General features: G+C 45.6%; 1 protein-coding gene across 1 annotated transcript in view; it reads left to right on the top strand.

The window, feature by feature from the left end:
- TLL2 (tolloid like 2) overlaps window positions 1-19,326 on the top strand; it is an 88,650-nt gene that overhangs the window by 21,966 nt on the left and 47,358 nt on the right. The window contains exon 2 of the mRNA XM_033066492.1: window positions 10,557-10,667. Within this exon, the coding sequence (XP_032922383.1) occupies window positions 10,557-10,667 (111 nt within the window). The remainder of the gene's footprint in view (window positions 1-10,556; window positions 10,668-19,326) is intronic.

The raw sequence follows: 19,326 nt of genomic DNA on the forward strand, positions 1-19,326 counted from the left end.
CAGGCCTGAGAATTTAACATCAGCACATTTGCATGACTGATCGGATTTGTCTCGCTTCTGTGACGACATTGTTTCTATGGAAAATTAATGGATTCTCACGTTGTATTTTTAATGGCTGAAACCACCTCCCTGCCCACCCTCCCATCCCTGAGCATTCAGAGGGAAAGTCTGTAAACAGCTCAAATTAGCTATCCTCCATAAATAGCTCCCATTTCTTTCCTGCCTGCTGTCCATTTCTTTTTTCTCTTCCAACAGTGCTGCAACACTCCTCTCCTGGTGTTGGTGGATAAAGAACAATGAGTAAAATGAGCCTATGTTTGCTTTCCTTGTCTGGCCCTTGAATAGATGTGATCTATCATGAACTGCCTCCTTTCATCAAGGACCATGTGGTTTTAAATTGTCAGCCTGCCTTAAAGTTTGCTCCAATCAAAGTTTGCTTTGCTGCCTTTCTTTTCTGAGGATGCAGCTCAGTTCATGGCTCTGCTTCTGTTCATTTCTGCCATGAGCCAATTTCTTCTCTGGATGGGCAGGGAATTTTCTGCCTATCTGGGGTGACCCATTCCCCTGTTGCAGTGCTTGGGGGGAGAACAGTGAGGTTTTGACACCTGTGTGTGTGTCTGACCACCTGAAGGAAAAACATCCCTCCCCAAGTGAGGCAATTTGAAATGAAATATGCTCAGTGGTGGGACAGTGCTTAGCTCCTGAACCATTCCAAATGAAATTAGAGTTTTAGTCTTAAATTTTCTTCTGTCATCTCTAAGGTTATGATTCTTATCTTAATTTTGAAGAAAAAATCCAGGGCAAGTCCCATGGTATGGGAATTATCTGAGGAAAGGGTCTGACCTGGATGTCTCCTCCCAGAAGACTGAAACTGGTGGCCACAAGGGTCAGAAAGTCTTGTGGGACATGCAATATTTTGGGTCAAGGTCTCCTAACTCATGATACCAAAACCAGTAGTGATGAACAAGAGCCTGAATTCCTGAGACAGAAACTGCTGGCAGCCAGTGTCCATGCCTGTCCTTGAGGTGATGCTGGGTAAGAAGGTGATCCCTGACTGCTCTCATCCTTAAATGACTGGTGACAGTCAGAGCTTGGGGACCCTACAAAGGGGAAGGTCCCATGAAAAGATTTTGTTCCATTGCTGCACAGCTGGGCTGCACTTGGTTTTCCTTGCACTGGGCTGTGCTTGCTGCTGAGGATCCTGCTTTCAGCCCCACAAGCTCAAGGTGGGGTGCTGTGTCTTGCTGAGAGTAGGGCAAGTTATGAGGGACCTCAGCTGAGCTTTTTTCCTACCTTCTGCTTTTATGTCCAGATACCTGCAGTACCAAAGCAGCCCGGTACCTCAGCTGGGAGGCTGTGTTTGCCAGCAGAATAGGCTTTCCATTAGTGCTTTGATAATTGAGATGCACTGCTACCAATGGCAGGCAGGAAACTACAGGGACCTGATGTGTTAGTTACTTGGGACAAAAACATTGTCAATTTTTTAGGCAAAAATGATGAAGATATGGAAATGAGGTGGTTGCTTTGAATTTTTGTGGTGTGGGGAAAAAAGGGGCAAGAGAGAATCTTCTCTGTGCTGGCAGAGGCTGTGCTGAAGCAATGGACTGTGCAAAGTGTTACTTTTCTGGATGCTATTGTTGCTTGGGGCTTTGGATTATATTAGCATGGAAAAAATGCCTCCAAGGGAAGGGGCACAAATCACAGCTTGGCCAATAGGGAAGGAAGCAGGACTATAAAACAGAAAATCAATTTAATACTCAGTGGGTGTTTGCAGCGTGCTCACCCTTCCTTCAAATTGCCAAAGGGAAGATTAATTAAAGTTATATTGAGCAGCAAAAATGACGAAGGGGGTGAGATGGCACTTGTGTAGTTCAGCTTTCTCCGTAATTAATTGTCAAAAGCATTCTTGGATTTCATTACCCAGAACCTTGCCATCTCCTGCTCTTAAAGGGCAGCTGGAGCAGGCTGGATTTCCAAGACAGCATTGCTGCCTTGCAGGTTGAGCTAACAGGGGTCACTTCACAGGCACCTGGAGAAAGGGCTTCCTCTGTCAAATAGTGCCCCTCTGCTATTTATGGGTCTCATCATTTAGGGTCAGACCACAAAATCCTTTCATCTGGTTATGGTTTTGTGTCCTGGCTCCCACTTGTAGTAAGGTTGAGAGCTGTGTGCTCTCACTGTGGGCTGCAGGTGTTGGCAGGGGATGGAGACAGCTGGTTCTTGGGACTCTTGTCTCTGTCTGCTGCCTTCATTTAACCAAAATAACTTCGAGCAGGGTGTGACAAAAGCTGTTGGAGAATCATGACCATGGTGGAATGGACAGAATCCAGGAAGGATACCTGTGTCCATCAGGTAGCAGGAGAGGGTCAGACTTACCTGGCCAGGAAAGCGAAGTGACTTACTGAGCTTGGTTTCACTTGAAAGGGAGTGAGGTCTCCAAGTGAATTTACCTGCTTTTGGGGTGGCTTTGAGAATGTTTGTCTGAGCTCAAACTGCATGTGTTTGTGAGTCCATGATTGCTGCTCCCTGAAGTCTGTTTCCTGCCTACACAAGAAGTGTGGCCAAGAGGCACTCTGCAGACTGTGTACAGCTTTCAGGGAGAAAAATTCAGAGATGCACAGCCAGATCCCTGTCTCATGGCAGCATTGCCATGGAACTTGCATCATCACCTAGAGCAGAAAACAGAGTGTTATGGAGCTCCCACAGCTTAATGTACTTCCCATGGAAACACGAAGGGTTAAGCCAGTTGCTTGGGTTTTGCCCCGCTCATTACAGGGGAGCAGCTTCCTAACAGCTGTGAGGTGCTCTGAAGCTCTGAGCAGCAGAGCCCCATCCCCGGGCAGTGCTCTCTGCTCGAGGTGTCCAACCATTGCAGGGCCCATAGAGGGAGCTGCTTTGCTGCCCGTGGCACGGATTGCCAGCTCTGTGTGTTCACATATGCCCTCCTGCACTGCTCGTTTTGCCAGGAGTGGGTTCTTAGATTATTGGATTGGCGTGGCTACCATGCTGAAGTGGAAAAGATGAAGACCTTGAGTGAGAAGTAACCAGCAGCAGGAGAGCTATGGGTTTTAAAATTAAAATATCTTTCTCCTAACCTGATTCTGGCAAGCACTATTGCTCAATTCCTGGTTAAAATAACATGGTATTCAGTGCTGGGACAGCAAAGCTGGGCATTGTGTAGGCTCACATGGATGTTTGCAGTTTTGAACAAAGTCAAGCCCAAAGCATTTCTTTGTTCCTGCATTGTCACCTTCCTAGAATAGGAAATCCATTTAATATGAATTAGGATTTCTGGCCTAATTGGGTCTCCTGCAGATCACTTCCCAAGAGAGGGTGCTTTGGGAGTGCTACACATGATAATTTAGGCAGTTTAAGTTTCTGCAAAAATCTGAATAGGGATTTGGACTCTGATTCCCAGGAGAGTTTGATGCTTTTGAAATATTTGTTGCCATTTAGAAGCAGGCCATGTTCATATGCATTCCTACACAAACTGAGAGCAATTTCTGAAACAAAATGTGAACTTCCCACTGAAGATAGAATCTCCAAGTCCCTATTGCCAGGAAAGCCCACTGATGCCAGACACCAGCTCTGACTCCAGACACCCTTGCTGAGTGCAGCTGGTCACCACCAGAGCCCCCATGGCAGTTTATCCCAAGCTGGCCAGTGGGAAACTCCTGATCATTCCTGCTGGGGAGAAACAAACTGGTCTGGATGACCACACAATGGCTGAATATAGCAGTTTTGGTGCTTTTTGCTTGCTAGTTGCTTGTTTCCCATCTTCCTTTGTCTTGAGTGTTTGATACTCATGATCTGGCTGTATTTCCAAATTGCTGGTCTGGTATTTTTTTCTCTGTCCTCTTTCACTGGAAGCTTTGCTTTTCCCTCTGACACAGCTGCTACTTTGCCCTGAGGAATGTATTGAGTTTTTCTCTGAGGTATAAATCTTAGCATACCTCAGAATATTGTTCTGTGGGTTCCTGTGCCAGCAGGAGGTTCAGCAGCAGACCTGTCTTCCTGTAAGGAAAGAAATATGGAGGTGCCAGGACCGTGCTTTGATCTGTAGATTTATTTTCTCATTGTTAGACTGCAAAGTGTTAGCCCTAATGAGAGCGTGGCCAGCCCTGAAAATTAAATCTCCCACCACTCAGACCTGTCAGGTTGGGAAGCATTCTGCAAATGCTCAAAAATAACTTGGCAATTTTTGCCAGTGCATGAGGAGTCACATTGCTGTTTGCCAGGGGGAGGATGTGTTACTGTGTCTGCATATGCCCAGCAGCCCTTGCCAGGTGCTCCTGTGGCTCAGGTGAGAGGGACATTGTTTTTGTCTTATGCTGTTTGGATGTGGTACACTCAGGTCTAGCACAAAAGGAACTAATTGGTGCCCTAGGACCTTTCCATAATGCACATGATGGACAGCAGAGATGTGGGTGGGGATAGGGATTGCAGAAATGCACGTGTGCTTGGTGTCAGGGATGGGTTCAGAGCACATCCTGCATTTGCACTGTGAGACACGAACAGGGTGTGGCTCCTCACCAGGGTGACACAGCTGGTCTGTGTCAGACAGGCTGAACCCATCGTCTGCCTGGGATGCTCACAGAATTGCAGATGTCAAGGTTAATTGTGCAAGCACTTCTTCCTTGTATATTTTGTGTAACAGTGGTATCTTCACCACTCAATTAGTGGCTTGTCTTCGTTTTCTTCTGTCTTCACTCAGAGTCAGGATTAAAAACACAAAGGAAACAAATTTTCTGGTGTTTGGGCTTGGTTGTTTATTAAATCTTATCTAAAGTACAGAGAGTTCTGCAACACTTGTAGCTACCAGCTAAAAGCCAGCAAATTGGAGGTGAGTCTAGTTAGTTACAAGGTCTTTTAAAGCTAAGCAGTCCAATAGACAATTAACATCTATATTATTTATACTTTTGGCCCAATAACCAAACTCCTATGACCCTCAGTGCAGCACTAGCTCTACAACCAGAAACTACTACCTGAAGAAGAAGGAGGAAGAAGACTGAAAGAAACAACACCCAAAATCCTCCATTTTGTCCCATACCCATTACTATATTCTAAAAACCCCAAATTCCAAACCCTTTGCCATGTGAAATCACAGACTCCTATTTTAACTACACACCTGTGGCTTTAACTCCATCACCCAAATTTGGAAGCCCTCTCCAAGGCCTCAGGTCAAAAGCAGTGTTCTCCTGGGGGTCAGTGTCAGAAAGCACAGAAAGCTCAATAATCCTGGGTTTCTGGGATCCAGCATTTTGTACTGGCACAAGTCATGAGGGACCTCTGCTTGGGAGCCCAGCTATTATCTACACACAGGGTTGGAATGATGATGAAACAAATCTGAGACACCTACGTGGGTTCACATTGCCCTTTGTTTCACCTGCACCTTCCTGTATTGCCCTGTGGGACACCTGCTCAAAAAGAGCAGCAAAACTGTGTTAGAACTCTGCTAGAAGGACTGAAAGGAAATCTGTCAGTGTGAGCTGTGCCAGCTAGCTGCAAATGCAGAGAAGATCCTTGAGCTGGTGGCATACACAGCTTAGTGTGACCCCACAGAAGGAGGCTCAAATTGACTCAAACTGGAAGACGATCTAGGTTCAGATCCCATTCAGCACTTAAAACCTGCCATTTTTTAGTAAAAGCTTCAGATGGTGAATCTGTATTTGAGGTGGAGTGGGATGGAGGGTGCTGTCCTGGCAGGCAGGGTACAGATGTTTCCAAAGTCTCTCTTTCTGTCACTCTCTGTCACTGCTGGTTCTGATCAACGCTAGAGGGAAAATTGCAGTGGTCTTCCACAGCATGCAGAGGGTCCCTGCTGTGCTGATCCCTGTCATCAGGGCAGCCTATGGCCTATACTGGTGCTGGAATAGGGGCTTCCTGGCAAGAGTTTGTGGCAGGCAAATGGACAAAAGGTTTGCTCCAGCTTGTTGGCTGGAGATCAGTTCAGACACAGACACTGGGTGATGTTTTTCAAATACGGAGTTGTATTTTTCTTGTGGCAGCTCAAGTAGTTCATGTTCTTGTAGAACCTTGTAGCTGACTGTGGTGAGGGTGAAGGATACCCTTCCCCAGGAATTTGTCTTGAAATGTTACAAATAAGCCTGGTTTTAACAAATTGCAGCAGTACATTTTGGGTTGAGATGTATTTTTAGGAATAATATTATTTAGCTTCTTTTGGTGATTTATTCTTTTCCTTACCTGTCTTTGAAGGAGAGAAAAAAAACCCCAGAAAGTACAAGATTCTTCTTTATAAAACTGGATGAAAGACATTTTTAATGGAAAATGAAAGTTTTAAACAGTTGTGAGCACTTCTGAATTGAATTCTCATGAGAGACAGCAAAATTATTTTTGTTGCCTGAAATAAGATTGTGCTGCTTAGAATCAGGGAAAGGAGAAAATGCAGGTGGGGAATAGGAGAAGGGCAGCATTAGTGGGGGGGAAAAGCAAGCTGGAGGTGATTTGCAGGGAGGAGTGGTGAAGATTTTAGAAAGAAGACTGTGCTGTCACATTGCTGGGAACTCCCCAGAATGTTACTGTGGAAAATAAGGACTGTGAAGATATTGATAGTTTTGGGCTCTGGTTGTGGAGGAAGCACCTGGAAAAACTGTTGTGCCTGTTCCCTGCCCAGAAGGAAGTGTTCTCTGTCCCAGAGCCACCTGCCATACTTTCCTGGTGTCATGGCACCTCTGTGCTCAGCACACAATTCAGATGTCAGTGTGTCCGCTGTTTTCCTGTGGGAGAAATGTGCTGAGAATGCAGACAGCTTGCCAGGCTGCTTTTTTTATTTTGGTGCTGAATTTGTTTGTTAAACACAGTCATCCTTCCCTGTCTGGTTGCATGTGCTGGGGGTGGTGAGGTTCAGCATTCAGGTGGTTGGTGCAGGTTACCAGTCCAGCAGAGAAGCAAAGTCTCTCATATTGGCTCCATCCAGCTCAATAAGAGCTGCTCTGTTCTTACTATCCAGAGTGATTAATGCATTTTCTCAAAGAAAAGCTGGCATGCTGTTGCACTGTATTAAGAGTTTGCACCTGGGTGTACACTACTGAGCTCTGCCAAGAGAAACTCTGGTTTCCAAGCTTGTTAGCCTGCTATTTGGAGATTTTTATTTTTTGTTTGTTTCTTTCTTTTTTCTTTTTCTTCTTTTTTTTTTTTTTTGGAAATCCTCCCACATTAAATTAAAAAGGAGAACTTAGTAAAAGAAACCAGAAGGGATGGTTTGAGATGCTTCATTTGCCAGCAGTCTCTGAACTTGTGACCCTTTAAAATAAAGTACTTGGGCTTTCCTGTGGGATGGCTCCCTCTGGGTGGAGGCAGGCTTTCAGGCTTGCATGTCTTTAGGAAGGGGCCTTTGACAGCACAGGAGAAGTTGCAGTGTAGCATTCTCAGCTGGGACTTTCAGCAAGGAAAATTGTTCAGCTGGTTGGGGACTGTGATAAATCATGATTCCCTTGGAGCACGCTGGGACTGCAGAGGGCTGGAAATAAATGCTAGGGAAGTTCTGCTTTTGTAGTGGGCTGTCTTTCAGGATGATGTATGACTGTGTAACAGAAAGAGATCCCTTTGCTAGAACTGGGAGAAAACTGCTGCCTTCCATTGGGAAGGAAAACCTAACAATTCTGTTGGTGTAAATCCATGCTGCAGGCTTGCCCTGAAAGCTGTTCTGGCATGGGCTACCTTAGCCTGAGAAACAGACTGGGTGGTGCTGGTGGAAAAGAGCCACTGAGAGCCCTGGGTGGTGGCAATTAGCTGGGACAGGAGGTTTGGCAAGAGGGTGGGGGATGCTGGTGGCAGGTGGCCAGTACAGCAATGACTTACCCAGCTTGGATGCCATGAGATGCCATTTGCATCTCTGTCTCTTGGGTCCCACATTGTTCTGGGCAAGTAATTTCTGTGGATGGATAAAATGTCTTCTCCTCGAATTGCAGTCATGGGAATCTATGTCACTGCTTTCTTCCACTTTCATCCCAATCAGCTTGGGATGTTTGGCTGTACTGGTAGACTTGTTACCTGGTGGGGATCTACCAGTGTTTTGTGCTCTTCTGTTCTCAGTGACAGCTTGGATTGCCCAAAAGTTGGGGAGAGCCTGAGTTCTGTCTTTGTGTAGCAAATGGAGGGTCTGCCCTAGTTATTAATGATGTTACTCTGTGTATAGATTTGTCTGAATTAACTATGTCCTCTTCTGGAACTGGGTTTTGGTAGCAATTTTAAGGAGACCCAGTCAAAAAGCTGGAGCCAGCCTCTTGAGGCTGCCATGGGCAGGTAAACAGGAAAGACAGCTTTGTCCCAGGGAGAGGGAGAAGCAGTAGAGTCACCCTCTGCTCATGCCAGGGCTCTGCTACTTGTAGCAGACAGTGGCAAGCAAACATTTCTTTCTATGCCCACATCCCAGACCAGGGACATTGGCAAATGCTGTTGTGCTGACTGAGGTGCTGAGATGCAGAGTAGAGGAATCAAGGGCTGCATCAGAACCAGTACCTTGTTGTGTCAGAGGAAACTCTGAGTTAACCTTTCTTAATTCAGTTGCCACAGATCTGATTGCAAGTTTCTGATATTCAGGCAAAGGTCCATATTCCATTTGGTCTTGGCAGTAAAAGTGAGATGATTGGTGAAGCACACTGATTTCTCAGGCCTAACATGCTTTGGTCAGTTATGTTCCTAGTGTAGCAATGGGATGTTTTTTTCCCCTCAAGTAATGTAAATGTTGACTTAACAAGAGAAGTAAAAAGAAATTTCATCAAATCTGGTCATTGTTGCAGACAGTGCCTTAGCATTGTTCCTAGTTTGTCTGACTCTTCAACTAAATCATTAATTGGTTTGCTCTGTTTTTTCTTATTCTTCATCAGCCTATGCAGGCTTCTTGTATGAGTTTTAAGAGCTCTGTTTGTAATCTGTTTATCTCTGAAAGATCTGCTAGGCTTGGTCAATTGACTCATTACCTCTGTTTATTTTGTTCAAATTCTCAAAATGGTACCTATACACTGTGCAGCATCAACTCAAACAGGATACTCCAGGGGTATAATTTTTTCCACTCAAATTGTTTCTAGTCTGTTTCTCTGATCTGTGAGTGTCAAGTGATCCAGTCTTGCTGACTTCTGCTGACTTGTGACTGAAATTCAAAGATTTTTTACAAAATTGAAAACTCTGCAAACTTACAGTAAATTCACGAATACAAGCCGCACTGAGTATAAGCCGCATCTCTGGGTGTTGGCAAATATTTCGGTTTTTGTCCATAGATAAGCCGCACCCGAATATAAGCCGCTCTGTCGTTCGCAGCGAGGACCCGCGTGCAATTAGTAACAGAACCGCGGGAGGGCGGGGTTTACTGGCTGAGCTAAGGCTGTGCAGGCTCGGCCCGCTAGGGGCCGCTGACGGGGCCAGGTGGTCCAGCCCGGTGCTGCCGCTCGGGGCCGGCCGCCGCTGCCACTGGGCTCGGTCACCCCGGGTCGGCGCTGCCCCGCAGTGGCAGGCAGGGACGGAGCTTCCCCCGCTCCTACGGCAGCGGCGGCGGGCGGGGACGGAGCTTTCCCGCGCCCGTGGCGCCGGCGGCGGGCGCGGACAAAGCACCCCGCCTCCTCCCCGAGCCGCGGCAATGGCGGCGCGCACTTCCCGCCCCCCCCCCCGGGCCACGGCAATGGTGGCGCGGGGCTCCCGCCGGCTCCCCGAGACGCGGCAATGGCGGCGCCCCCCCCCCCCTCCTCCCCTGGTCTGTGGCAGAGGAGGGAAGAAGAGAGCTCTCCCGCCTCTCTCCCCGCCCCCCCGTGCTGCCTGCAGGGAGCCAGGGCAACAGAGAAACACTGTAACAATTGCAAAATGCCAGCTTTTACTGGCCGGTGCTTGGCTCGGCACTCTGGCTGGCACGTCTGGGGTTGTAAATGTCAGAAAATTATTAATATATTAGCCGCACCCGACTATTAGCCGCACTTCCGGGTTTCCACCAAAATTTTTGTCAAATTGCTGCGGCTTGTATTCGTGAAATTACTGTAAATCTAGGGAACTAATCCGCAAGGGGGCAAATAAGGGGTGTTTCTCTAGTGAAGTGGAAATGGTAGGCTGGCTCTCAGGTTGGATTGGGACCAATGCAGTGTGTCTGAGTGAGGTCCTGAAGCCTTTAGATATACACTGCTGAGCTCGAGTGCTTCAGTGCTGTCCTTACACACACAGTGCTCACCTGGGGATGGTGCAGTGCAGCACCTCAGTAAGGACCTGAGCTGTGACTTACCTGATAGCTTCACAGGAAATAGGACAGTGCTGGTGGCTGCCTCATGCAGGCTTTAATGAGGAGTGAACACCACCTCTTTGAGAGTCACATCTGTATGAATGAGTGGCACCAGGAATCACCTCATTGTGGTGGATCTGTGCTGTGAATTAATTTACCTGCTGTCACTTGGCCTCCACTGATATCCACCGTTTCTACTTTTAGAAGTGCAGCAGCCTTTGACCTTTTTCTGGTCCATGAAGTCATTGCCTTTTAGGAGTGATACAAGCCAGATGGGAGCTGGAGCTTCCTTCCAAAATAAAAACTAAACTAATTGCACTTTGTTTCTCTCCAGCTGCCTTTTGGGGAGATATCGCTTTAGATGAAGATGATCTGAAGCTGTTTCAAATAGACAGAGCTGTTGACTTAACAAGGCACTCAGATGGCAACACAAGACACACTTCAGGTAAGGGCAGCTCTGGGGTGCTGATGCCTTCTTTCACCTGGTTTTGTCCTTAGGGAAGGGGGATTTCACTCTTGATGCTGTTCCCACAACCCGGGTGGTGCATGCAGAGCTGAGTTATGGCACCGAGGGTGGGATCCAACTCTGAGCTTTGTTAAATAAAAAATAAGTCACAGTTTGATGTAGCCAAATCCTATCATGTCTGAGAGAGATTTTCAGATTTATAGCACTGGTCTGTTTCTATAAGGAAATACCTTTTTGCCAATTTGGAAGGAAATGTGTTTGCAGTTGGGCCACTCAGTTTGTCAGTTCTGATTCTTACTGTGCTTCTTTTTCTTTCACTGTATGATCTTAATGGAATAACACATTTTTTCAGCTGTCTGCCTGGTAAAGCCCACTGCAGTCATACAGACTGCCCTAGAAGTGATAATCTAATCAAAATAGGTTAACAATTGTGTTGATTTTCTGTAAAGCCAGTGCTCATTTTGTCTCCCTATGCAACTCGAATGTATGCTCAGTCTCATGCCAGACCAAAGTTCCTTGACTCAGGAACTCTGACTGGACTCCAGCTCTAAAAGTCTCTGAAACACTCTGCAACTGGTTCAGAGGGCTCCCACAATGTTTTTCCCTCTAGTTCACTTTATGCTGCAAGATAGAAATAGCTGTAAGTCTGATCTCTGAGAGGTACCAGAGGGACTGGAGACAAAGAGGGTCAGAACCAACTTCTTCTGTTTTTCTTTGCTGTTCTGCCTCTAGGTTATCAAGTAGTGTGAGAGGGTGGGTAGAGGCAAAAATCACTGAAATTTTATATTCACCTGACCCCTGTGCAACTCAACTCATATATCATTGGAAAACACTGGTGGCTGGTTCTCTTTCCTTGTAACTGCCTAATTTTGGCTTCAGAGCATCTAAGTACCATGCAGGTCTGGTTCTGGGGATGAGTGGTCCAGCTTCCTATTGGGATGAGTGTGAAAGATGACATATCTGACACATATTTGTCAGTATGACTGAAATTCTGGATAGAGAAGGGATGTCTGGTTCTTCAGATTATGGGTAGCTCCCTGGTAATGCCATTGTCCTGCATTGCCTTGTCACTTATGCTATTCATATCATGCTTTTGGCTGTCACACATTCTTAGGTGGTAGGTTGTTAGGAACAGAAGATATATTAGAAAATGAGAACTAAGTGGGACAAGCAGCATTAATCTCTTTCACATCCCTTTGTTGATTCCTGAAGTTAGATGAGGACACTACTGAGAAAGCAAAGTCAGATGATGTTTGAATGTATCAGTTTTCTCTGGTAACTTTTTTAGTTGTGGTGTCTAGCACATTCCTTTCACTTGGCACTGGTGCCAGACTCGTGCCATCTGGAAAGTGAACTGTATTTTATAGCTCACATCTGTATCCTGTAATGCTGGCACTGGTCTCTTACAGCCATGGCTCGTGTGGTGTGGTTGAACCAGTCTCTTCCTTGCACTTTTTACTGGTGCATCATACAATGCTTTGCCTTGGGTGAACAGAGATGTCAGCTCACTCTCTTTCCCTTGTCCCCATCTCTAGCAGGTTTCATTTGTACCCCTGGGAGTGCAGCTGACAAATGGGCAGCCCCTGTGACTGTGATGCTTTCTGCAGAGCACACACAGAGGGATCTCTGTGGTCACCTGCCCTGTGAGGGGCTCTCTGCAGGGGCAGGAAGGGTTGATGTTTCTCTTGTGAGGCTTCTTTGACACTCATGTGAATTGTAAGAGGGTGGCCTACTTCAGCATGGTGACGATTGGGCTCCATTTTTCCCTGGGAGAAAATCCTACTCCCTGCTTTATTTCCAGTGGGAAGAATGCAACCTCTGTACAGAAACAGCCTAAGACCCTTTATGAATGGAACCTCTTGAATTATAACATTTCAGAGTTTCCTAAAGCTGTTAATCGGATTAGTTGTATAGTGGAGGAAGTACTTAATACCTATATACAGACACACAGGCTCTTCCTCTCTGGGAGCTGCAGTTCTGAACCTGTCATTAGACCGGGCATTCTTCTTGCCTGGTGTTGTTCCCTTGTTCCCAGAAAATGCTGTTCAGCTGGGAGGAGAAGGGAAAACTGTTCCATTTGACACTGCTGGGCTGTTTGTAGGTGTGCACCCTAGTAGCTGGTGTGGAGCATCTGCAGCTGCCAGGCTCTGCAGGAAGATTGGGGTTCCCGGGTAATCAGGAGTGATGGGATGCGTGGTCCTCTGGATCCAGTGGCATTGTACAGCTTGAGGGAAAGCTTTATGGGCTGGTAAAGACAGAGACTGTCAGGTGTTTCAACTTTTCCCCTTCTTCACCCTCTCCCAGTCATTGTCTAGAAAATATCTAGGTACTTCTCTGGGTCCTTGAGAGAGAGGGGCAGGGAATCGGAGAACTGCTTGGATTCTGCCACGGATCTCTGTCCTGAGCTTAATTTCACAGCATGAGTGTGCTTCAGGCTTGTTTTCTCCATTAATTTCCTGCTTGCAGAAACGTCATGGTCATGTTTCAGAAACTAAAGATTTGTGATCCTGCTTGACAGTAGAATGCCTTGAAGTTCAGTGTTTCCAAGCATTTTCTCAGTGTTTTATTCCTAGCATCTGAAAGCAATGGACCAAACAGCATTGTCTCCTTGGTAAAGTCACGGAGCAGGATCATGGTTCCTTCCCTCTGAGGAATGCTGGCTCAGAGCTCTCTGGCAATCCCCTCAAAAACTGCTCATGTGGATTTTAGGGGTGCCTGTCTCCTTGGTACCTTACTTCAGTGCTCCAGCAGTGATATTCCTCTTTGGCTTTGTCTGGATTTCTCTGTCCAGTATACCCAGGTTCTTTTGTGTTAGTGGTCACATTGGGAACTGACACTACACAGGGAATTGCATCTTTTGTGTTATGTGCTTAAAGCCTTCGGGAGTGCAGCCTATGACCTGATAGTCCTTACTCATGTGAACAGTCTCATCTTCTCCAAAGGAGCTTCCTTCCTAAAAATTTATCAGGAAGAATATTTATCAGGTCAAGCACCTGAAAACTGCAGTAGGTTTTCAGTAGCATCGTGTGTGCAAACATCCTTCTCTGGTGCATTTGTACAAGTGGAGTTTTCTTCAGCTCCTGTTCAGGGAAAGGCAGGATGGTGGTGGTCTGTGGCTGAGTGGAGCCCATTTAATCCAAGTAGTTGTGAGAAGTCTGCATGTTGATCTTGGTTACAGCTCTGAGCTGTGTGAGTTAGTAGAGGGTATTTGCTTGCAGTGCAGATTAAGTGAGTGAATGCCAGGAGATGTGCTCTACCAAGAGGGCTCAGAGCTACCCACTAATTCATTTCTTGTCGAGACCCTTTCATGATTTCCCTGAAGGCTTTTTCCAAAGTGCTGTCCTCCAACCCAATTTTAGGTTGTGATCATTACCTGACTTCTGGGCTCCTTTCCAGGTCTTTCAACCTCAGCTCTGTTTTACCTGAAACCTAGTTTTATTCTAATCAGTGATCGGGAAAAAGAGCTGTTTAAAGTTGAACATTTGACCTTTCTTTGAGCTAAGATTTTTCTAATTTTCTAAACCAGGATTTTTTTTCTCTCATTGGCTGTTCTCTTTTGAACCTAAGTCCTAAACTCAGAGACGTGCTTGTGATCGTTTTGTTTGTTGCTTTGTATTATAAGAAATTTTGCAGACCAAACTATGTCCTCCACATCACCTGCTCACACTGCTATCACCATCTGTAATACATATAAAATCGGCCCAACAAGGAATTTCTCCTCTTCCTTAAAAATGTTTTCCAGCTTGAAGAAGGGACAAACAATGAGGCACATTGTTAAAATGCAGGTTTTAGTGCCTCCCTATCTGTTTCTGTGGGATCGAGTTTAGATGTTATGTTTACTATGAAAATCAGGTGTTCTCATGCAGTGGTGTTGAAATGGATACCCTTAGGATTTGGACCTGTAGAGAGACAGTAATGGTTCAGAACATAATGGAATTAATATGTTAGCTGGGGATCTGCCAGTGAGTGCTATCTCAGCAAGCCTGTGCATCACAACTCCTAATCACTTTGATGAAAGATTTTTCAAAAATCTTGCAGTTTTAAAAGTTTCTAGGTGTTTTTTTTTTTTTAAACTCCAGTGAAAATATTTGCTTTTACAGTATAATTTAGTTTAGAAGAAATTTGACTGAAAGTTTGAGGATTCATCTGCTGCAATGGGAAAAAAGATAATCCAGAGGCAGACTGGGAAGTTGCACAGTGTCACCTCTGTTTTGGACCCCCATGATTCCACTGGTACAAAGTGATTATCTGCTGAAGCACTGGCCTCAGAGGAAGACCACCTTATTTCTTGCCATGCCTCTTAGAGGTATGTGCTTCTTTAATACTAACTGGCTTAAGTTTTTATGGGCATTTTAGGGATTATGAGGACTTTTCTAATACAGTACCCCTTTACCTGATTTGTGTATCACAGAGACAGTTTCTAGTCCTGAAAGGCACCTCTGTGAGTAGGAAGGGAAAGTTTGTCTCTTCAGGGTTTGGCAGCAGCAGATTAGAAGCCAAGGGAGTCTGGCTGCCCTCACTGATGCCATGCTGTGCTGGGCTTGCTGCTAAGAAGCTGACTCCATATCCCACTGTCGCCAAGAATGCTTTTTAAGAACAGTGCAAACAAGTTTTCTTTACCTCTCATCCTGAGAGGTTTTGAGGCATGGCTTGAAGGCCTTGATGAGCCTTTCACACTGCCACAAATGACTGGCAGAAGGAATTCAAAGAACATCTTTTCTATCTAGAGTATTGCTTCAGATAACAGTGCAGGTGGGAGAGGGGTATATTTGAACCCAGTCTCTCTACTAAAATCAGGAGAGACAGAGGCCACTGTCAGTGACTGGAGGCTCTGGCAGCAAATTCATGTAAGTAATTCTCTGACAAATAAGGCAGACAGGAGTTCTGCATTAAACCTTGTCTTAAGAGCAGGGACCTGGTTCATTGTCAGCAGCTCTGCTATTCTTGAGTGTGCAGTGAAGATACAGGCAGCTGCTGTGCTGTCTCACCACGTCTGCACAAGACTATCTGCAACAACATGCTTGGCTTGTTCTTGTTTTAAGATGCTTATAGTCCCTGTCTCTGGTTGCACTCTTGAAGAAAGGCATTGATTCCCATGTAAGCTGGGTTTACTTGCTGGACACGGTGCCAGAGCTCTCCTGCTGAGAGCTGTGTGCTTAACTCAGGGTGCAGAACAAGGCTTCTCCAGTGGAATGCTTAAGGTACTGATGGCAGTCACAGGCAGGGCTCCTGCTCTTTCACTTTGTGAGAGCTTCCTCAGTGTAGGGGCTGTAGTAGCACTGCACATTACCTCAGAGTCCTCTTGAATGCTACTCATGTGTTTCTAGTGAAATTCAAATTAGTGCAAAATATACTTCTAGAAGACTGCAAAATCCAGGGATTTAGACTGTGACTAACAGAGATTCCAGGGAAGATCTGATTTATGGATTTGAAAGCAAGACTATTAAATTCAGCTGACTTGACACATGCTTGCCAAACTCAGCTGGCTTTCCCCTTGTAACTCATATTTGATGCTCCACTGTAATGTCACTTGGTTCAGGATAGGAGTGGACTTCAGCATTGCTGGATTGCACAGAGCCACAGAGTCATTTAGGGCTGCTTGGAGCCCAACCTTTAAATTCATTTAGGCTTAGAGCAAGTCTGTGGGTTGTGCTAACTGAACCTGAGCTGTGTTGGTCATAGGAGCAATGCAAGTAACCATGTGCATGCTGTAACATAACCCACATCTGTGAACTCTCCGCAGGGGTCTGCTTTCCCTGGGAGATCTTTAGTGAAGGTTGCTTCCTCCTGTGTGAGTAGAGGATCATCTTGGTTCCAGCAGACCTGTCTGAGGGCTCTGTCCAGCTGTCTGCATACCTCCTTTCAGTTTTCCACAGCACATGACATGCACTCTGGGGATGCTCTTTGCTATCCAGGCACATTCTTTACAGGAAGAGGAGCCTTGGGAGTGGGAAGGTGGGTGCCTAGAGCCTGGCCTGGTGCTGAGGTTTGGTTAGCTGTGCCAAATGATTTTCCTGTGACTAGCCCAAATGTTTACCTCTGTGAGTCGATTCAAACAGGGGTTTTACAGAGCAGACAACCATGAAATGAATTTCCCACAGTTCTGTAGTTTGCCAAGGCAAAGCAGGAGCTCCCCTTCGGAAGAGCTGAGTAAGTCCTGTAGGGCTGAGAGCATTCTTGTTTGCTCTGCTTTTCTGAGTAACCTCTGTCCCAAATCTGCACTTCTGTCCAATAAGCCAGTGATCTCTTTGCAGAAAAGCAGATACTGTGCTTTTTTTGATCCCAGCCCAGAGTCTTACAGTCCTACTGCAACCTTCTCAGACTTGTCTGATTTTCTCCAGCATAAAGATAATTGTCTAGAAATCCCATGCCCTTGGCTGGTGAACCTTCTGATTCCCCTTGTAGTTAAGACTCTTCCACTAGAAAATGTCTATCTCTAGGTTTGATATTTTGACACCAAATGCTTCTCTTTATGGGTTTCTGAGTGCCAGCTTGGAGTCTTTTCTGGAAATTATAGAGAGGGATTTTTCTCATTTTAGGGATGCACTTTTTCTAGTCATAGAACTAGAATCTGCCAGTCTGGTGCTTGCTGGTAGGAGAGGAGAGATGGTGATCAAGTCAAGATACCAAAGCATGGAGCATGTGTATGTGTAAAGGGGACAGATCTACCTTGTCAGGTTGGAGAAGAAGCCCTGAGTCAGGACAGCACGGCTGTCAGGAGTGGGGAATTTGGATTGCTGGCCACATCTGCCTGTTCTGAGGGGCTGTCCAGTGCCTTCCTGTCAGGGAGTGCTGCTTGTGACCTGCCTGAGGAGCAACAAGAGGTGCTAGAGTCTTTACTCCACCTGTCCCACCAACAGATATGCAGGCTCTGATTTTCTTTCAACTAGGGTCTTCCCAGTATGGCACGTTGCTTTGAAACCAGGTGGGACTAGTGGGTTTGCAGTATTCCTTTACACACTTGGCTGTGGTGTTCCAGACTTGTGACAGAGAAATGAAATCTATCTCCTCTTTCTCCTGGGCTTGTGATAAAGGTTCTGCAGACAGTCCCAAGCAATAGATGCTGAGTACACCTGAATGGGCAGAGCACAACCTGAATGACACAGCCCTGTTACTTGCTCCACATTTCCTGTGGACTAAGATGTTATTTTTCCTCTTGCCTAAGTTCCCAGTGGCAGCTGGTCACATGCACCACAAAGTTTGTTTTGTAAATGCACTGTTCCCTGAAATCAAGTTTTCTGGATGGTGGCCTTCCATCTGTCAAAATACAAGGTTTGATTTCTGCTGTGCAGTCAGTGTTCAGCCTTACATAGTTTTTTTTTTTAGTGGTTTTATGAACTCTGCAATATTGCTCAAATGAATCCATCCAAGCAATAAAGCCTTCTCCATTGTAACAAAAATCCCCAGCTATTTCAAACTCTGCCACTTACTCGTTCTTAGTGGAAACTTTAGCTGTGCTTATCTTGTGAGTCACAGTTCATATGCTTCTTTCAGAAATCATCCAGGAAGGCAAGTAACTCAGTATCACTCTTGTCGAATGCTGCTCTTCAGATATTAAATAGCATGGATTTTGTTAATGAGCAATTAATATTGTTTTAAAATCATTTGCAGAAGTTATCCATTGATGCCATGGTTGAAGCTGCTTCCAAACAGCCTGTTTCTGTACTTTCTTCCTATTCAGCCTGGTGCCACCATCAGCTTTGGGCATAGCTGCTGCAGTGTTCCTGCAAGATGATGCCAAATCCCTGCTGCTCCCTGCTTAACTTTGCCAGGTTTTGGCTCCCAGCCCCACTACTTTCCACATCCTCAAAGATCTCTTGGGCACATCTAAAGCACCTGGAAGCTGGTACTGGTTGGCACTATTAACCCTTTCAGAGCTGGGGTAATCACCATGTAGGAGCATTTATAACATCTGATTTCTGTTTGCAACTGTCGTGCTCTTGATCGCTCTTAATTAAATTTTCTTTTGCTCTCGTCTACAGCTGGTGTATCACATTTGGAGGCTGTTCCTTTTACTGATGCCAGAAGAGTCTGAATGGTCTTTTGTGTTTAAGTGGAGGTTATTAAATAGCTTTATATTAATTAACTGTGATGAAGGGAACACATGGGCAAATGTACTTGAGGAGATCAGTTTATCCATATGGAAATTACATTGAAAGTTAAATCCATTACCCTAATTGTAAAATTTGACAGTGCTTGGCTAGTAACTGTGGAATTGACTAAATCATGCATTTGTGCTTCAGAGCTGGGCAAATGCCTAATTTCCTTGAATATTTGCTCAAATGAAAAGTTGCATTTCCCTCAATTGCATAAGATGCCTTGTCATTTCTGAGAGTGTTTAGGCAAATGAGGTTGGAGAAAGAAACAGTCCATGAAAGAGTAGGGTCTAATAAGCTCTGGGAGCAGTCACTGCAGGATGGTCACTCTGAAAGACTGGCTCGGCTGTCTTGACCCTCAGGCTCTCTATTTTCAAGCAGGAATGTTACTGCGTCCACGAAATAAAAATTGCTTACATAGGTCAGAAAAATGTCTGGAAGGTCCAGGGAACAATCAATTGCCAAAATGGCTTGTTGGACAATAGCAAAAACCAAATAAATTAGAAGTTGTAAGCTGCTCGTGGTTGATTCTGAGCAGAAAG

The sequence above is a fragment of the Catharus ustulatus genome, chromosome 8 (assembly GCF_009819885.2).
Source record: "Catharus ustulatus isolate bCatUst1 chromosome 8, bCatUst1.pri.v2, whole genome shotgun sequence".
Taxonomy (NCBI): domain Eukaryota; kingdom Metazoa; phylum Chordata; class Aves; order Passeriformes; family Turdidae; genus Catharus; species Catharus ustulatus.